General features: G+C 38.3%; 2 protein-coding genes and 1 long non-coding RNA gene across 4 annotated transcripts in view; all 3 read right to left on the bottom strand.

The window, feature by feature from the left end:
- Positions 1–7,784, bottom strand: part of LOC109715156 — a 34,717-nt gene extending 26,933 nt beyond the window's left edge. Inside the window, exon 1 of the long non-coding RNA XR_002217526.1 lies at positions 7,570–7,784. This is a non-coding gene — a long non-coding RNA (uncharacterized LOC109715156). The remainder of the gene's footprint in view (positions 1–7,569) is intronic.
- LOC109715155 (salt stress-induced protein-like) overlaps positions 1–8,131 on the bottom strand; it is a 68,577-nt gene extending 60,446 nt beyond the window's left edge. Inside the window, exon 1 of the mRNA XM_020240019.1 lies at positions 7,978–8,131. Coding sequence (XP_020095608.1) covers positions 7,978–7,983 — 6 coding nt within the window. The 5' untranslated portion in view covers positions 7,984–8,131. The remainder of the gene's footprint in view (positions 1–7,977) is intronic.
- The window catches only part of LOC109715152 (chromatin remodeling protein EBS-like), a 71,980-nt gene that overhangs the window by 34,445 nt on the left and 16,210 nt on the right, over positions 1–21,325 (bottom strand). The gene's annotated exons all lie outside the window — the stretch shown is intronic.

Below are 21,325 nucleotides of genomic sequence, written 5' to 3'. Positions count from 1 at the left end.
ACCTCGGTCGCCGTAGGCATGTGTCTAGAGCGTTGAGCACGCGGGGTTTAGAGGGCCGCAGGAGGCGGGGCGAGCGCCTAAGCTTCTAGGGCGCTTAGGGCGCGGCGGTCGGTAGTGGAGTTCGGCTAGGCGCCAAGGCATGCGTTTAGGGTCTATAGCGCCGACGGTGGTAGTGGGTGCGGCCGGCTAGGGTTTTTAGGGCGCTTTTTGGAGCGACAGCGACAGCGGCAGCGGCAGCGGCAGCGGCAGCAGCAGCGGCAGCGGCATGCGTCTAGGGCGCCTAGCGCAAAGCAGAACAGCGGCAGCTGGCGGTCGTTTCCTCGGGCCCGGAACTAGGGGGCTTCGGGATATTTACCGCAGCCGCCCGCGTCTCCCTCTCCGGGTCCGTGTGCTTGGGTGGGTGTATGTGTCTCTCCTATCCATCGTCGTCATCTTTTTGTCCAACTATTTTATTTATACTAAACTAAAAATTATTTCAAAAATTATTTTTATTTAATTATTTATTATTTGTATTTTAAATAGTTTGTGAGTTATATTATATTTTAAAAGATGTGCAATCTCACTCTCTTTTTTTTACGGATGGTATTTATATATATATATATATACGACATTATTCAACTAATCAAAAAAGTGAAATAAAAATATTTATTTATAGAAACTGAAAAAAAAATATTTCCACCAAAACTTTTTTTCATTAAAAAATAGTTTTCTATTATTTTTTGAGGAACCTGCAAACAGACCCTAAGAATGGTTCGGGTATAAGCAAAAATTAATTATACCGGGGATAGGTATAAGACTGGATTTTCGTAGGAATAAGAATATTTTTTTGTTGAGATGAAAATGTGAGTATAAGCTGGAACTAGAAAAATTATGTGTGGATGAAAATCTGAGTATAAGGTGGAATAGTTGATAGTTATAGATAGAAAATAATAATTTTACCTTTATAATTGAATTTAATATTTTAAACTAATAATTTTAAATTAAAAATTTTAAATTTTAAATTTTTAATTTTAAAATTAAAATTAAAACTTACAATTTTCAAATTTTAAATTTTAAATATCAAATTTTAAATTTAAGATCAAATTTAAATTTAAAAGATATAAAATATAAAATTTTAAATTTTAAATCTAAAAAATTAAATTTACAATTTAAAAATTACAAATATTAAATTTATAATTTAAACATTAAAACTTATAATTTAAAATTATAAATTTAAATTTTAAAAAACTAAATTATAAATTTTAGAAATTAAAATTAAAATTAAAAATCTCTCTCGTCTCCTCTCGAAACATTGTTCCACCGCCAACTCTCATACAAGGGTCTCTCTCGAACATTTTGTTCCATCCCAACCTCCATACAAGAGGTCTCTCTCTTCTCTCGAATACACTTGTTCCACTCCAACCTCATAAAGATGGTGGGGGGTGAACAAGTGTTCCACCCCGCCCTCCCCGCGCCCAAATTGTGTTTGGTACAGGGTGAAAGAAAAGGGAGGGAGGATCAACCCCCTTATACCGCTCTTGTACTCATTCCAACGGAGTATAAGAGGTGTATGGCCATGTTGGAAAATATTTTGAAAAATAATTTTTTTAAAAAAATTTTTTTATATCATCTAGTTCTAGAAAAAAAAAAAAAAAATTGTATTAGTAAAAAAATGTACAGATCTTATATATTTATGGGGGATTATTCTATTCATCAAATTGTGGGAATAAATTATTATGATTATAAAAGCCGAAAAGAATATTTTCGGTTTTGTTGTGGTAGTTATTTCTCACAATTAATGGTGAGATGATATGCGTTGAATAAGAAGGGAACAAAATTTTGCTCGGCAGCGTGCCCAATTAGTTTGCGCACGGTGCCGGTATGGGTTCATCCGGCGCCCATCGGCACCATGAAAAAAAAAAAAAAAAATGTTGCGGCCCTTTTTAAGAAAAAAGAGAGAAGAGAGGGACACAGGTTGGGCACCTGCCCAGCAAATTTTGTCCTGAAATAAAAAGCATAAGGTCAATTTATTGCGCCGGGTAGCTTTTGAATTTTTACAAAAAAATTTTTTACACTTCCAAACTTATTGGTATAAATAATTTATTATCTCTTACTGTGATCTTGAGATCTTGATTTCTTTTAAAAGTTAAGCAAAATAAACGAAAGGTCTGTTGTGTGCGAACCAATTAAAATAGCTTGATAAAACATGCATATTGATTTCGATCTAAGAACTAATTTAGACCTGTGATAATTGAATCAACAAAAATTATCAGATAAACCTGACCTGCTATGGTGCTAATATAAAATTTCTAATAATGTGGGATCATTTGGCTTTTGTAATGCTTTTTCTTTTTCTTGTTCCTTTCAGTCTTAATTAACTAGGTCCTTCGAATACGTAGTGCATTGAAAAATTAAAACCATGAAGATCGATAAATTTTGCATTTTTTTATTCAACCATAGATATGATAAAAATGTAAAAATTAGTCGATCATGTTAGTATTTACAAAAAATTCAGAAAAATAAAAATTCAATTAGATTTTTAATAGATAGAATAAACTTCTAGAGATTAAGGATATAGTTTTGGATGTATAATTAATTGGATTAGACATTTTAACATTTGAAAGTTTTCTAAATTTTTGGATACGACTCTTTTCTACTTTTCGCATCTTTGGTATAAACAGAATAGAAACATAATAGATTTACAGTGAAAGCATAGAGGAATATTCTATCCGAAACACGCTAACTCTTAGTATTCAAACATTACATGTAGAGCTAGATTATACTACAACTAACTAATTATATAAGCTCCGGTTAATCTAATTAATCTAATGAGTCACCATCGTTGGTTGGTTGTTAATTTGCTCTCAAAAGTGTCGGATTGCTATAAGGGATAGGATGATTCGAGTCCTGCAGGCATTGGATCAAAATAGTCATTAAAGTATCGCTCGATTAGACAAGGTAATGCCGCCATCACAGTGTCTAATGAAAATATAGTTCATATCAGATAGCTGCTACCCAGGAACGAGCAACATTACGGAGGTCCACCAGGGCCCCTAACTGCGCCGGTGCAACAGAACCCAATCGCACCAACAATACTGCAGAAACAACCCGAAATAATGCCTTTCTAGGCTGCCTATAAGCCATTGAATGTAAACGCTGGCTCCCAGCCAGAAATTGCATAGGATTTACCTTCTCCACCTTCTTTTCCTGTTTATCAGCTCCAAAACATGGGCATGAGGGCTGGGCGAAAGGGCCTCAATGTAGTACAGGGACTTAACTCTATAGTACAAAACTACATGCTGTCTCTAGGGCCGAATGGAATTCCGGCTCCGACCCCCGTCGGAGCCCCCGCAGCGAGGAACAATAAGTTGTATGCTCAAATAAAAGAGGCAATCCGGAATATGTTCGGTGTAGAGGTAAGGCCGGTAATGCGGCCTGTATTTAGGTCTCGATATCGAGCTAATATTGATGCGGAACATCCGTATCCGACAAATTGTAAGATGCCAAAGTTCGACAAGTTCTCGGGTGAAGAGATTGAGAATACTGTGGAACATGTTACTCAGTTCACAACCCAGTGAAGAGAAACGACTGCTGACCCATTCCTAAAATTTTGCTTGTTTAACATGTTGTTAATCAAGACGGCGTTTACATTATACACGAGCTTACCTGCCAATTTCGTTCGATGGGACGAGTTGGAGCGAAAGTTTCACAAACAATTTTATAGATTAGAGCATAAACTTTCTGTGGCTAATCTAGCTTTATATCGCAGAAGTTGGGTGAAACGGTTGAAGAGTACTTTAACCATTTCAAAACGGCCAGAAACCGATACTTTGTGAGGATGCTGAAATCAGAGTTCATCAAAATGGCATTCAATGATTTACATTTTCAAATAAAAGATCATTTCGAAAACAAGTAATTTTCAAATCTATTTGATTTGGGTGTTCGGGTTGGTCAGTACGAGAAATTTCAAAAAAAAATCAAAACAATCGGCTACATTGGAGCGGACATAGAACTTGGGGCAAAGTCAAGAAGAAATCCTTAATAGAACAGTGGGTTCAAGAATAGCCAAGCTAATCGATGAAAGTGAAAAATCAGCTAGGAAAGCCGAACTGTATGCGACTGAGATAGTAAAGGGCCGACAACCATATAAATGTGCTTTCTTTAAGCCTTCCAAGATCAACGAGACTGAAGCTCGGGTCTTGGCTATAATCGAGCCGTTGATTTAGCATCAATAGTTTTCAGAATGTTCATTTAAAAGACTATTGAGGGGGCATTGTTGATGAAAAAAATTAGCATGTCATAAGATAGACGGCCTGACCAACACACGAGCTAAAGAAATAAGGACACGTGGTGCATCAAAAGCCGACAACAAGGCACCTGAAGGTGGAGAGACCTTATGGGGGAAGTGGGGCGTAACTTACGCGATCATGGCTACAACACTCCCCCCACTACTAAAACCAACCAATAACGTAGACTGATAAGATATTACTATAAATAGTAATTTTGAAGCCTGTAATAGAGGCATTTCTCTCTTACGAACGAAAGAATACTGCATTTTTCAATATTTCTAATTTCAGCATTTACAACTTTTCTAGAAATAGTTTACTTGTAATTTTTAATCTTTCAGCATTTACAGTTTTTGTAGGAATAGTTTACTTGTAATTCTTATTCTTCCAGCATTTATAGCTTTTTCTAGAAATAGCCTTAACTTTACTTGTAACCCAAGTTTTTCCACAATACAAACGACTTGGTTTATTCAACCGAGTCTTCAATCAGCCGAATACTATCTTCCTGATTCTTCGGCTTTAATTAGCAAAATGATATAGAATCCGGTTGATTCGATCTCTTCTCAGCCGAATCGCTTGATTTGATCGTGATGCATTCGAGGATCAATTCAGGAGCCGATCCAGATCCTGAGGGAGCATCTAACCGGGTCAATAATGTGTTCCGGTCCGCATCACCTTGTGTTTCGTTCCTAGCCCAACACTGGGTTCTACCATATGAGCAGGAAAGATTAACATTCATACCCGAGCTCAACATTAATTAGTGCACCACATCGTAACTTCAAACATATTTTATTTTTTCTTGAAATTAAAATATTATGTGATACTCGGTATATATTTATTAAAAAAAAATCACATTACATCCAAAGATGCTGCAATCCCATCAAGATAATATATTATGTCTATATCTGTCTTTACTCTGGTGTATTAATCCGTACTAAAATAAAAAAGTCATGCTAACAAAGAACATAGAGTAATACCTAAATCAGCTTCATGTTAAAATAAAAATAATATTTACATATATTATTTATTCATCCTTGAGTTATACCGATCGTAGCATGAGTGAGCTACAGTTAGCTTATTCAATGGTTTACATTTTGGAATGGAAAAGTGAGTTCAGAATTAGCTTATTTGTTAAATGAGCGAGCTGAGCTTGAGCCACTCTCAAGTAGAACACAAAATGACTCACAAACATCGAGTTGGATCGGCACCCGTATCATCGGTCGTCCAATTAGGCAAGATCTAATGTGCCACGGTTAGTTTCAATTCCCCCAAACGTAGCCATCCATTTACTCTTCCAGTTTGATTAATCTTTTCCCATAAAGTTTCATCCCATAGATCGACCTACATATTTACACATTTCAGGTTCAAATTTATGTCAATTTAGATCGACTTGCTCCCCAGTTGGGTGGTTCAACTCAAAACATCACTCTTATTTCCCATACATAACTTTATATCAATCCGAATTAATTTCACACATAAAATGTATCTCGATTAATAATTAATTCATAATCATAACCAATTTAAATCATAATTAGATCGATATAAACTAACAAAACTAAAGGGCCAGATATTAAAGTTATATTTGTCAATATATGGTTCATATTTTAGCACATTTATGTTAAAATTTATTTTTATCCACCAACGCAATATAAAATTATAAACTTTTAATGAAATTTTTTTTTATCTGAACTGGGCAAATCATACACGCAAAAATTGTTAGTTATGTAGAAGAATATTCTTAACTTAAAAAATCTTCGCTGCTGCGCATTGCCCGGCCCTTCGTTCGCTAACATCGCTAACAACAAAATAAATCCGCACATTCTTTATATAAGAACATCATACAAACCCACAAATAGTATAACATACATTATTTATAACAGAACAGTAACATTACACACGAATAGCATGCCTGCTATTCTTTATTTCATAGATCTAAGGGGGCAAACTCTTTTTTTTTTTTTTTTAATTCGACTATTGCCCGCTAAACATATATAGACACACATAAAGACATAACGGACATAATGGATACCCGGCACACTGTATCCTTATTGCTATATATACGTATATATAGTAAGGTCACGTAGTAAACCCGGGGCAGATAGAGTAGAGAGAAACTAGGTATTTATGTAGATCCCAATTGCATTAATCAGCTCCGCTGAAGAACGCCCAAAAAAGCCAACAATATTTGTACCATTTGCACTGAAAGAATTTCCCGCTCCAGAAGAACCATATGGTCCATAGCTGATATTAGGACCGGCGACAAGAGTAAGCGATCGAACAACAGTAAGGTTGTCTTTACTATCCACCGTAACTCGTATGCCGGTAAGTCTGCGACTGATTTGAACCTGTGGAATAGAGAAATTGTACAACAGTAAATTGGATGTGAAAAAATCGGCCGGTGTCATTTTTACCTAATTAGTTTAATTTGAACTTGGTGCTGAACTAAAATATATGCGAAGCTAAGTGGCTTCCCCAAAATTCTTCTCCACTTCCATATTGTTCTCTTTCCGACTTGAGAGGTAGTTCGAAACAAGCTAATTTGAAGCTAGCTAGCAACTACACAACAACTGTTGCGAGTTGGACGGACTGCAGTACGTAGTTTTGGTCCGCAATATGTAGTTGGAGAGGCGATTGAATTGATCGTCTATCCAGAAACTCAACTGATTGTTATAATTTCGTTAGACTTGTAATTATATCCTAACTTGATTAGGATGAAGATTTAAATATGTAATAGAGTAGACATATCTTATTATATATACAAGGGTAGTGGGCAGGTTGCTGCTTAATTATCTGTGTTATATATATAAGGCATAGAAGTGCTAATTAACTTTTTGGGCGTGAACCCTAGTGCAAGGGACAAAGGTTTGGTGGTTGCAACGTTCCCGAGGTCCTAAGTTCGAAGTCTAGTTGGTTTACGCTTCCAGCCGAATTTATTTGCTACCTTTCTCTTAAAAAAAAGGACTTTTGTGTGTGAACTCAGCAATTCTTTTATTTTTTTAAAAGTGATTTCGGCGGAGTCTCTTTTTGAAAACCTTGCTTAATTGGCACGGAGGGTGCGACATTGTATGCGAAAGAGAAGAAGAGAAAAGAAGTCTTCTTCTTCGAATTTATAGAAGGGTAAAACAAATTTAGAAGGAGAGCTCAAATTGAAGCTTATAGTTAGTACATGAGAGGAATCGGATTTAAGTTTTTATTCTGGATATGTTAATTAATCAGCTTATTCTTAATTATGGTTGTTTGCTAACAAGCTGTGATAATACATTGCAAGATAAAACCGATGGCGGATTAATTTCACGTTCCGTACATATTAGTGTAACCGTCGCAGCATAATGAAAATTAATAATGTCATGAATTAGGGTCCCAGCTGTAAAAGTTCTTAAGTATGACTGTAAAGGCAAAGGTAGCAAATGTAAAGAGAGAATTAAAAGGCATAATGAAGGGCTTGATGGTTGGTACCGAAGCTCCAAGTTCGAATCCTATTTGATTCATATTTCTAGCTAAATTATTTTAAAAAGAAATAAACAAAGTGAAGCGAGTAGTGTTTATTTTTAAATGAAATAAACGAAGTGAAGCGGGTAGTGTGCTACCTATCTCTTTGTAGTACTATTTGATGATAAAGTATCTAAGCNGTGGATACTTCAGATGAAAAAACAAAAATAAAAAATAATAGTACAGGAATGAATTGTAAGCTTCGATTAATCTAGTTACTAACCCCCATTGTTGGTTGTTTATTCTCAAAAACGGTGGATTGGTGTTGAAGGGATAGGATGATTGCTATGAGGGATAGGATGCATGCGGTGGGGTATTTATAATTAAGGGAATAAGAACACTTGCCTTTAGGGTTTGGGGTTCCCTACACACTAATTATTGTTAGGAAATTAACGATGCATGTCATCCTCACGCCAGCTGGAAAGCCTTTGAATGCTACTCTTGGCATGTTACAATCCTAGTTAGTTAATTCGCAAATTATTCGCGAATTATTCACGAATTATTGAAAATCCGAATTAAACAGTCCATTTACGAATTTTTCCCAAAGAAAGATAATTATTCGTGAATTTTTGGGCTCCGCAAATTATTCCCAAATTATTGAAAATATGAATAAAAAATTTATAATTTTTATTTTTAAATATAAATTATCTTATATTTTATATTTTATATTTTAAACCGAATCTATTTTTTAAGCCGAATTTTTTAACGAATTTAAAAATTAGAAAAACGAATTTTATGCGTATTATATCCGTACCGAATTTTTGCCGAATCCGAATTAACTAAGTTACAATAATCATACCCAACTTATAAACCCTTGTTCAGTTTAATGTATTTCACGGCACAAGCCTCGCCGTGGAGTCGTGTTTCACGTTCCAAACCTCGCATTCGAATCGTGTTTCACGCTCCAAACCTATTCGACACAAATCATATTTCATATTCTAAACCTGTTCCACCCAAATCGTATTTCCCTCCGACATGTTTCACGCCCTGACGTGTCAAAAGACTCGATTTTTGTTTGAGAGGAAGATAGCATGCTACTAGTTTCGTTTAATTTTTTTAGAAATAAATTTAGCTGAAAATGTAAAGCAATAAGGTTTCGAACTTGAGACCTTAATTAAGTATGAACTACCAAGTGTTTTGCTACTTGCGCTAGGAACGATCGGTCATGCTCGATCCAAATTGTATTTCACGGCCCAACCTATTTAAAAAACATATTTTTCAAACACAAAATGCCTCATAATCCAATATTAAAAACAAATATTAATATTAACGTACGGGTAATTAAACTAAATAGCAATACTCGCTACAATTTTAATATATATCTCGATGCAATCCGATCATATACCCGATTCCAACATCCGTCACTTTTTTTTTTGTAGATCGAGATGATGGGTAGCATTCTATCCGCTTCGTTTATTTCATTTAGAAATAAACTTGCTGAAATGTGAATCATGTAGGATTCGAACTTCGAACTTCGGATACTAACCATCAACCTTTTGCCACTTGCGCGCAGGGACGGTCGGTAACTCAATAAATTTTCTTTATAGTTGTTTCGTTGAAAGAAAAATAAATAATATAATAAATTATTATTATATATAAATATTTTTTCTATTTATATTATATATTATATATCTATACTATATATAAAAAGCACGTATATTCAAATTTGGTGTCGGTCGACACACCATTTTTCGGGGAGAAAATTAGCGCCCATTTTTTTCTTTCCGTACGAAAAATTTAAATATAAGAATAAAATAGAAATAGAACAGCAATGAATACGTAAGTTCTCTATAACAGATTACTGATGTGAAATTCTAAAATATAAATTTTTTCATTTAATTTCAAAAGTAAGTTTTCTATAACAGATTACGGGTGTGAAAATCCTATAAAAGATATTTTTTCATTTTATTTTAAAATATCTTTTTTAGATATTATCTATTTAATTTCAAAATATATTATCTTTTTAAGATAACGGATTTTATATTTTTATTTAATTTCAAAATTTTATTTCCTAACAGATTTTATTTTTCTATTTAATTTCAAAAGTAATTTTTGCATTAGAGATTATTGTTAATTATTTATCATTTAAAGCATATCTTTCTTAATAGCGTGATTTATTATTTTAAATTTTTAGATACATATTTGGCAATCATATAAAATATGACCTAAAATTAAAAAATAATTTAAAAAATTATAACTTTTTCTAATAATTATTATGTGCATTTGCACGTACATTTTACTAGTATATATATATATATATATATATATATATATATATATATATATATATATATATATTATATATATATATATTATTACTATACAATAATTATTATACTATAAATATTATTATTATAGTTTTTTTATAAATAAATATATTTAAAATATATTAAACAATAAGTTTTTTATAAATCTATCATCAAAATTGTGGGAATAAAATTATTATGATTATAAAAAACAAAAGAATAAATATTATTAATGGTGAGATAGTATGGCTTGAATAAAGAGCTAGCATAAGAGGGTTAATTTATTGCGCTAATACTTTTTGAATTTTTAAAAAATATTTTCACTTCAAACTTTATTTGTTTAGAATAAATTTATACTCTCAACACTGATCTTGATTTCTTTATAAAGTTAGAAAAATAAATGAAAGGTCTGTTAGTCGCCAACCAATATAATATATCTTCAAAAAATATACATGTTGATCTCCATCTAAGAATTAATTTAGACCTGTAATAATTGAATCAACAAAAATTATCCAATGAACTCGGCCTACTACGCTGCTAATAATTTTATTAAGCAATTTATTCTACAAATTTACTTCCCTTCTATCTATTGATTTTTTAAAAATTATTTTGATAGATTTATCTCAAATCTTTCTCATATAAATCTTTATAAAATAAAGTGATGTATAAATTTATTTGGGCATATATCAATTTTAAGATTTAACTATTAAATTATTTTTATATAATTTTTATTTAATTAATAATTAGACTTATAAAACTATATAAAAATATTAAAAAATAAAATTTATTATAAAAATATTTTAGATCCGCAGCATCGCGCGGGTATTTTACTAAAATTTCTACTAATGTAGGGTCACTTGGCTTTCTGTAATACCTTTTTTTTTTTCCTTATTCCTTTCAGTCTTAATTAACTAGGTGCTTCGAATACGCAATGCATTGAAAAAATGAAAACCGTGAAGATCGATAAATTTTGCAATTTTTTTTATTCAACCATAAATATGATAAAAATATAAAAATTGGTCGACCATGTTAGTATTTACAAAAATTCAGAAAAATAAAAATTTATTTAGATTTTTAATAAATATAATAAATTTCTGGAGATTAAGGATATAGTTTTGGATGTATTAATTGGATAAAATATATGAATATTTGAAAATTTTCTAATTTTTTGGAGATGACTCTTCTCTACTTTTGGCATGTTTTGGTATTAAGAGTCGCCTAACACGAGTAAACAAAATAGAGTTACAGTAAAAAAAAAAAAAAAGATGAATATTCTTCTCCAATTTGGCAAATAAATGATGTCACAGAAAATAATGTCACAGTAAATTGGCAACGCATGTCGTCCTTACACCTGGAAGGCCTTGGAATGCTTTTCTTGACATGTCACAATCATATCCAACATGATAAATTCGCTACTTAATTTGACGTTGGAATACATGTCACACTCATATCCAACATGATAAATTCGCTATTTAATTTGACGTTGGAATGCTTCTCTTGACATGTCACAACCATATCCAACAGGATAAATTCGCTACTTAATTTGACGTGTGTTTGGCAGGTAATGGTTCCGTATTTGACGTATACAGATTCTACCATCGAATTGTGTTTCACGCTCCAAACCTCGCCGTCAATAGTATGTCACAATCATATCCAACATGGCAAATTCGCTACTTAATTTGACGTTCGAATGCTTCTCTTGACATGTCACAATCATATCCAACAGGATAAATTCGCTACTTAATTTGACATGTGTTTGGCAGGTAATGGTTCCGTATCTCCAAACCTTGCCGTCAAATAGTATTTTACATTCCAAATTAACCTGTTTGACGCAGATGTTTGTCCTGCAACGGATTCGTGCTTCACGCCCACCGAGCTGTGTTTCACGTCCCGAATCTCGCTGCCGAATGGTGGTTTACATTCCAATCTATTCGACAAGTGTTTGGCCTATAACAGATTCGGACTTCACGGCCCAAATCCCGCCACCAAGCCGTGTTTCACAGCACAAACCTCACCGTCAAATGGCGTTTTTGTATCTACCTGACCTGCTAGCAATAATAACTCGTTGAGCCCAGCCACCGGCTCAAAATGCTTAAGCCCAGTTGTTATTACTAGTGTCTAAGTCTATTATATACCCAATCACACCTCCATTTCTATCCGATGTGGGATTATTGGGGTGTGACAGACTCCCTCCGTTAAAACCCTGACGTCCTCGTCAGTCCAATCACACACACAATCCAAGATCACCAGGCGATGTGAGACTCGCCTCACTAGCCTTGTTATCCAGACCTTGACATAGCCGGTCACCTTGTCATACAGACTCCGACATAGCCTATCACCTTGTCTTTCAAACCTTGGCTCAGCCGAGACTTTCCACACATTTTCGGCTAGTGATTGGCTCTGATACCTTTTTGGATTTAAAAGCCAATGCGGAAGTGCCCAAATTTTTTTTTTTTTTTTTACTTCTTCTTTCTTGAAAACCTTGACCCTAAAGGATGTAAGATCCGCCACAAATACAGAGTATCCACTATTCACACGGACAGAGTCTCTCCTATATTGGTACGGCGTCGCACAAGTACAAGATACAACCACAAGTATGAACATCCACATACAAACACCATTCACATACACCATTCATTTCATCACAGATATTCGTAAATCCACATCTATTAGTTTAAAACGTTTTCCACTCAGAAACTCATTTTGAAATACTAAGAATTACGAAAAATCAATAAACCCTTTTTAAAACTATTTTTCACACGGAAACATTTTCCTTTAAAATGCTACCACGAGGGGTAGAAAATAATTCCAATATTTTACATGAAAACCACGAGTGCTTTAATTAACTTCACAAAACCATAAACATTTATTTAAGAAAAACCACTGAACCATAAAGTGTCTAAGTTAATTATTCAGAAATAGTAAAGGTAGGGACTAAACCGATTGTTGAAGCATAAAAAAAAAAAGAAAAAAAAAAAGAAAAAAAGACAGAGGAATAAAAAAAAGAGGGAGAGAAAGAAATAAAAATAGAGATGGCTTATGAGATCATCTATGCACCAGGTGCATGGATAAAATTTAAATTTTGAAAATATCTCATGCACCGGATTGCGAAAAAATAATACGTACGGGTATATAAAATAGCATATTAGTCTATTCCCTTTTATATATTTACAAAATGCCCCACCTTAATCATATAATATTTTTATTAAGGTGTAATATGATCAAAGGGAAAGGACTAATCCGCAATATTCCCGCAATCCCATCATAACCACCCAATATCTCACAATCTCATCACAACCGTCCAAAATACCCCACAATCTCATCTCAACCATCCAAAATCCCCCCTAGCATTCCCCAAACGATATTATTTGTAAACACACCCCGTTCCCACATCCACGTCTCCCACACGTTCTCTCTCATCCCACTTTTCTCCCACACTACCCACGTCCCTCAATCGCCGCGCGACCTCCTCAGGATAGTTACAACCCACCACCCCCATAAATACCTTTCAAAAAAAAAAAATCAAACGAAAGAGCTTTTTTGAATCTTCAAAACCCATTCCTAAAAAAAAAAATACATCCCTGATCACGAAAGAAAAAAAAAAGAAGGTAAAAAAGAAAAAAAAGAAAAAAGAAAAAAAAATTATTTTCTTTCCTTCCCACAAGATCAAAGCTCTCATCTCTCTCCTCGTCTAAAAAAAAAAAAAAAAAAAAAAAAAAAAAAAAAAAGAAAAAAAAAAGAAACAAAAAGAGAAAGAAAGAGAAAAGAGAAGCCCTTTCTCTCTCTCTCTCTCCTCCTCTCCCAATGCCGGCCGCTGCCCGCTCCCGATGTGCTCCGACGCCGACCTGAGGGCGCGCCCGCCAGGACCGCGACCGAGGCGTCGCCACGAGGTCACATCCCGTGCGCTCCGACGTCACACCCACCCGCGCCAGGCAGGGCGCCGTCGGCAAAATGTGCCGCGGCGGGCGCGTGTTCGCGCCCATCAAGATCTGGCGCCGGTGGCACCACCCGCGTCAACATCCACCTCCACCGCGCTCCCGTCGCCATGGCTCGAGGCTACTCGACCCGAGGCATCGCTCCCCGCCAACCCCGCCCGCTCCGGACATCGTTCTCGCCGCCCGAGGCGCACTCCGAGGCCGCGCTCCGTTGCCGTCGCCGTCGCTCCTCACCGATCGAAGCCGCCCTCGTTGCTCTAAGACACCTGGCCCGGGGCTCCACGCCCCGATCGCCGAGGCGCTCCTGAGGCCGCCCAGATGCGCTCCAACCTTGACCCGAGGCACTCCGAGGCCGCCCTCGTCACTCCCCCTTGACCTCGATGCTGCCGAAACGGTTCGCCTCCCCGTCCCGAGACGCGCTCCGCCGAGGACCTGCTCCGAGGCACCTTGACCCGAGTCGTGCTCCGCCGAAGACCCGCTCCGAGGCACCTTGACCTGAGGTGCTGCTCTAGGACGTGCTCGTCCAGATCGACAACCCGACGCACAGTCACGGCCGCGACGTCGAGGGGTGGCCGACGAGGCCGTTCCATCACTCGCCGCATCAACACCCATGCCGAGCCTCACCGCCCCAAGGCTACCCATTCCGAGCCGTCCGACTCTTCGCCAACCGCTGCGCCCGAGGACGCGCCCGAGCCAACGCTGCTCCTCACAGATCGCAACTGCCCGGGCTCACCTTCTCCAACAAGCTCATCTCCCGCGACGAGGGCCTCCGCTGCGACTTCGCCTGCCTCCTCTACTCCCTCCTCCGCTCGGCGGCGGCGCGCGACCCGCGCACGCTCGACGAGACCCTGAGTGCCGTGGCGCGATGTGCTCCGTGCCAACGTGCGCCGCGAGTTCGGGGAGGCACGCTTCGAGCGGGACCCCGAGGTCATCGCCGTCGCTCCCGATCCGCCCGAAGCCACGCAGAGGCCCCGTCGAAGTCGCCGTCACCCGAAGCCGCGCCACCCGTGGCCGGTCTTCTCGAAGCCGCGCCACTCGCGGCCGATTCACTCGAAGCCGCGCCACCCGAAGCCGCGCCCCTCTCGGCCAATTCGTCGATGCCCATGCCGAGCCGCCGCCCATGACTCTGCTGGTGATCTCGGCCGATCCGTCGACGCCCGCGCGCCGTCGTCGACTTTGATGGCTCGAACCCGGAGTCGCCCACCAGCTGCTCGACAGCGAACCTGAGAGAGAGAGCGGTGCTCTCCTCTCAAACGAAGCCGCCCACCAGCTGCTCGACAGCGAACCTGAGAGAGAGAGCGGTGCTCTCCTCTCAAACGAAGCCGCCCACCAACTGCTCGACCGCGAACCTGAGAGAGAGAGCGATGCTCTCCTCTCAAACAAAGCCGACCGCCAAGTTCTCGACAACGAACCTGAGAGTGAGAGCGATGCTCTCCTCTCAAACGAAGCCGCTCACCAAGTGCTCAACGGCGAAATTGAGAGAGAGAGCGGTGCTCTTCTCTTTATAAAAAATGTGTGTTATTAAAAGAGAAAGAGCGGTGCTCTCCTCTTCATAAAAATGCAGTATTATCAAGAGAGAGAGCGATGCTCTCCTCTAAAAAGAGAAAGAAATGTTACTTCTCCAATAATAAAAAAAAAAGAAAGAGAGAAAGAGCGATACTTTTCTCTTTGCAAAAAAAAAATATATTATCAAAAGAGAAAGAAATGAGAGAGCTTTGCCATTGTTAGGGAGGCAAGGAAGGGATTTTTATCCCGCCTTAGTTGTCCCACGACTGTAAAAGAGATAAAAATTTTTATTCATTTCTGTTGTATTATAAAAGAGATAAAGAGAAAAAAAATATTCTCTTAATTCTCCTTCAATGAAGAAATGAAAGAAAGTTAGTCGGATTTCCGATTAATATCCTTTTTATTGTTCTTTTAATAGTGTTCGAAAATAATCGAACCCTTTAATCGAACCTTTCGATTTGGTCGAATTAAATCGAATCAATATTTATTTCGGATGAATTTGATTTTGAACCAGATATTTTGATTTCGAATCTGATATGGACCAAACCCATATTCATTTCACAAATTCACTTCAAACCCAAGTTAAACATAACCCAAGTCCAACATAAATACGAATCTGGACCGAATCCCATGATTTGATTAAAGAAAGTGATGAGTCCAAACCATACAGGCCCATATTAAGCCCGAGCCCATATGTAATTCCAGTCTCAACTTGGACCCATATATGAATCTGAATTTGGACCTTTCATACGGGCCCATATTGAGCCCGAATCCACCTCAAAATAAATCCGAGCCCGAATCCAAATCCAAATTCGAATCAAAATCAAATCCAAATTCTATTTGAATCAAATTCAAATCCAAAATCCACGGCCTAAAACCCATCCAAGGCCCAAGCCATATCCCATTTGAATCCAAATCAAATCCAGAGCCCAAAGCCCAATCCAGATTGAGCCCAATTCAGATCCACGGCCCAAAGCCCAATCCCATTGAGCTCAATTCAAATCCACGGCCCAAATCCCAATCCCATTGGGCCCAATTCCAGTCCAAGGCCCGAGCCCAAGTTCAAACCCCAAACCTAAAATATGCCCAAATACCATTCAAAACTCAAAACAATATCCAATCCAAATCCCAAATCCCATCTTCAAATCAACCCAAATCCCATATTTGCATATTAACCCAAAATCCAAATTCTCATAAGCCCAAAATAAGCCCAAAATCCACATATGAATTGAGCCCATTTTGAGCCCAAAATCCACATATGAATTGAGCCCATTTTGAGCCCAAAATCCACATATGAATTGAGCCCATTTTGAGCCCAATTACCATGTAAAATCCAAATTCTCATACCCAGTCCAAATGAAATCCAAATCAAACCCAAATTGAACCTATTTATCCATGTCAAATCCAAATTGAGCCAGCTTTGAGCCCAATTTCCATACCATATCCAAATTGAGCCCATTTTGAGCCCAATTTCCATATAAAACCCAAATTTTCATATCAAATCCAAATTAAGTCCAAAAAGGAGTCCAAAATTCAAATGAGCCCCTTTTTGAACCCCAATTCAAATCCCCTTGATCCTATGTCAAATCCAAATCAAATCTCTTCTCTAGCACATACAACTAGAGTTAGAATCCTGACCTATTTAAAATTCGATCAAATTCTAAAATACCTGATTAGAATTGATCAAATCATATGCAATTGAACTCTGATATATCCACTCAGAGTTCACTAATTTAAACTCTAATACATACACTTGGAGTTTAAATTTCATCTCTTGGTTAAGCTCTAATACATGCACTTAGAGTTTAATCTTCGGTTAATCCTAACCCATATAATTAGGATTCGGCCTATAAACCACCTTAGGGTGGACCCATATGAAACCAAATTAGACTCTAATACCCATACTTAGAGTTTAATGTCAACTACATTTTGACTAATCCTAATATATATAATTAGGATTTGGCTCATATGAAACCAAATTAGACTCTAATACCTATACTTAGAGTTTAATGTCAAGTACATGATGACTAATCCTAATATATATAATTAGGATTTTGTCTTATGGTGAACTCAATTGAGCTCTAAACATACAGAGCTTGATTGGACTCTCTCATGTATTTAAGTCCAATTTAAACCCGATCGAATCCCAATTCACATTAGGGTTATATACACCCTGGTTCAGAATCAAACTCAATCCACTGAACTTCGTTCATCTTTTATTCAATCTTCAGCATTTCAGAGGTCTCTTAATCGAAGGTGCCCTAATATTCTATAGGGGTAATTAACAATAGACGCTTGCGTTTATTGGAAGCCATGAATCCACAACACCTGATAATCATACATATTCAAATATTAATCTGAATCATGAATACTACCTCACGGGAAATTGAAAATAAAATTCCCCGTGCGAGGTGCGTCATTCGTGGTGGCAGACACCGATAAACCAGTCGAAAGCTCTACAACCACTAATCACGCGCCTCACGTACCATTCCGACTCGGATCAGCAATGTCACCTAAAATGGGGGTGGGGGGTGAGAACATGTACACATGTCTCTCCTCTCAGTGGGTACCGCAAGCCGAAGAAAGCGTTGAGTACTCACCGGCAGAAAGAGATCATCAAAGTCATAGGTAGATATCACAATACAGTAGCTAATATGCCAAAAGAAAAAGGAACAGTAATAGAACATGTAACTACCGCTACTGTAAAATAGAACAGAATGCATACATGAATATCATAACTACAGTAGCAATGATGCATCGGTAAACAACAGTATATAAGAATATAACTAGCCGCTACTGTAATACAAAACAAAGTACAAGTATACATCAACCAGGCGATCAGTCCCAAAAATATCCAATCAGAAACCTGGCATGACGATCCACAGACCTCAAGCTTATGCCACTACTACTCTACCAGTATATAACCCAGTTCTGACCGCTGGGCTCACGGGCTGCATATAACCTAGTTTTGACCGCTGGGCTCACGAGCTGGCACATCCAACCACTTTTTCGAAAAAAAACACCTAGCCGCGGTGGATCAGACAGCTGGTATTCACAAAATGCGAACGAGTATGTAGCGATCTATGCTGATATGTTCAATAGCCAACCGTCGGCAACCAGCCGACAATCACCGCCCCTCGGGGCACACCGACCAATAGGTCATCAAACCGTAAGGAACACAAGTACCAACCACTCAGGTCAACTAGGATAGAACAACTCAACATCATTCCGAAGGTATACAAGTATCAACCACTCAATGTCAACTAACATATATGCACAAAAATCGACAAATAGGTCACAATACGAGATACAAGAAACTGACCGACTAGGTCAAAAGAATGTCAGATCATGGATCAATGTAATCTATAATCATCCGTCGGCAACTAGCCGACAATCCTACCCCTCAAGGTATACCGACCTCATAGGTCATCAAACAACACTTTATCTGTCACATCCCGCTATCGCTAATTTGGTCGATCCGGGCCCGTACATAGAAGCCGAACGGACAACGCTTCCCCTGTCCGCCCAAGGCTCAACAACAACGAGTACATGTATAAAGAAATAAACAATTCAGAGGATAACATTTCAATATACATAACTTGCACGACGGCAAGCAACAAGAACGAGTAAAAGTAAGCTAACTAAAACTGTATTTTTGAAAACTTTAAAACGAAACATATAAGGAATGTATAAGTGAGCATGTAAATAACTAAATGTGAATAACGAACCGACCGAATAGGTCACCACAGATAGTCCACTCTATTTCTAAATCATGATGATAAATACGGACAGTAACCAAGTAGAGCAATAGATAAGAAATCAAAGGGTGCTAAGCTCATAACATGATATGCAAGTTAAAAAAGAGAGGGTGGAGAGAACGTCACCGAGTGTGCACCACTATACCGACTTCGAATCGAAATACCCACCTGTACGAATGTCGCGCCTGTCTCCCGACTGCCGAAAAACGACAACCGGACCTATGAAGGGCCCACCGGGTTAGCATCCAACCCACAACCCACATATACGAAACACAAACTCACATTCCCACCAGTAAACTCACGGGAATTGATTCCCCTACACCAATTACCGTAACTCGCCAGAAGTCCCGAAAATTGCACCGGGACTCCGTCGAGACCCACGAACTGTCCCGAAACTCAACGACTCATGCCACGAGTCACCCGCTGCCACAAAACACGATAATTTGTGTGACCTGGAAGCAAACATATATCCTCACATCGAAACGATTATCGTCGAAATATCGTTCCGATCCAGATTTTTGAAAGTATCAATTTCGACACCGGAACCCACCATCGCTCACCCGTTGTTTTCTCACCCTCGAAACGATGCGGGTGACCAGCCAACAAGGCTCAGGAACCACATAATTTACTGTGGGGCACCGTCGGAAGAATTTCGATCTGAAACCATGTTTCATCGGCAGATTTCACCGAAAAAAGCATCGAAAATCGACATTCGATTTCCAAAAAGGCCTGGGGCCTTGGACAACCAGTCCAAAGGTCACCCGATGCCCGCACACGTTACAACAGCAACCACTAAATGTAAAATTGCATAGAAGCCCCTACGACTTTCAAAAATCATATCATTTTATGTGATTTTCGGGGTTTTCGGCCCGACAGCGCAAACCGAGGACTTTCTAGCCTAGCCGAGACACCCGCTGGCATGTCTCGATGTGCCGGAGGCCGTGCTTATGCTTCAGAGTACGGTCAGCCACTGTGGCAAGCGTGGGAGCGACTCGAAGTTCAGCAAAAAAGTGCACACAGTGCCTAAACATCGCTTAGTACGCAAACCGGAGCTTCGTTGACCCCAAAGGAGGTGAGCACGATATTCGGCACGAATCTGGGATCATCGTGCCAACTTCCGGGAGTGTCGGGGTACACTCGGATCGCCGGAACAGCAACCGAAATCTGAAACAGTGTGCAGGAATTTTAATACTAGATTACCGGAGCTTGGTGGAGCAAGGGTTGGCCTACGGCAGCCGGACGGCGGGAGTGTCGGTCGGACCAACGATAGATCCACTGGTTGAAATATATATGATAGAACTTCTCAATCTCTTTTTCTAAATTCTTTTTGACCAATTCTTTTTCATAATTACAATTCTCCACTATATCCCACAAATTTTGGGATTCTTAAAAACATCGAATTATTATTTTCCATCGTTTAAAATTTGTTCCATCGAACTTTGGTAAGTTAGGTTGAATAAACCAATCTAAACCCATAACGAAAACTTGAAAACCCGAAAAATAAGTTTCGGATTAGTACCTTTCGTTTTGGATGACATCCTTAGTTCATCGAGATCTCGCCGAATTTTCTGTATTTCGGATTGCTTGCTAGCCCTCCTGACTATCTGGTCAAGTTTTATTAGATCTCTTCACAGACTCTCCTCGCTCTCTTTTCGTCAAGCATCACAACCATCTGCTGTCGTTTGTTGTGCGGATGCCTACTTCTTCAAAGTGATTCCTTCGCTTTGGTTTCACCTGAACGTCATCTTCGTTGATCAGCTACAAGTCACTTGACTTTGACGTGGCTATCCGGTGCATTTGATCTATATTCTTTTCGAATATGCTGTCATCTGGTTTATAAGTCACATGGTACTTTACGGCTCTGATACTACTTGTTTTTTTTTTTAGAATAAGGTAGCATGCTACCCGCTTCATTCATTGAATAGATGAATTAGGCTACACGAGTGAGGCAACCGGGCCTCGATAATAATGAACCGGGCCTCGATAATGATGAAAAATGGCAAAAGTTTAAAAAAAAAAATCAGTTACCGGTTAGCCAACAAAAGATGTTCCCAAGAATTCGACAACTGTTTAACCCTACGAACCACCCTCAGGGGTCCGGCTGAATCGTTCTAAAGATCGTATCA

Source organism: Ananas comosus, linkage group 9 (genome assembly GCF_001540865.1).
Source record: "Ananas comosus cultivar F153 linkage group 9, ASM154086v1, whole genome shotgun sequence".
Lineage (NCBI taxonomy): Eukaryota > Viridiplantae > Streptophyta > Magnoliopsida > Poales > Bromeliaceae > Ananas > Ananas comosus.
This window is presented reverse-complemented; position numbering and strand designations above follow the sequence as displayed.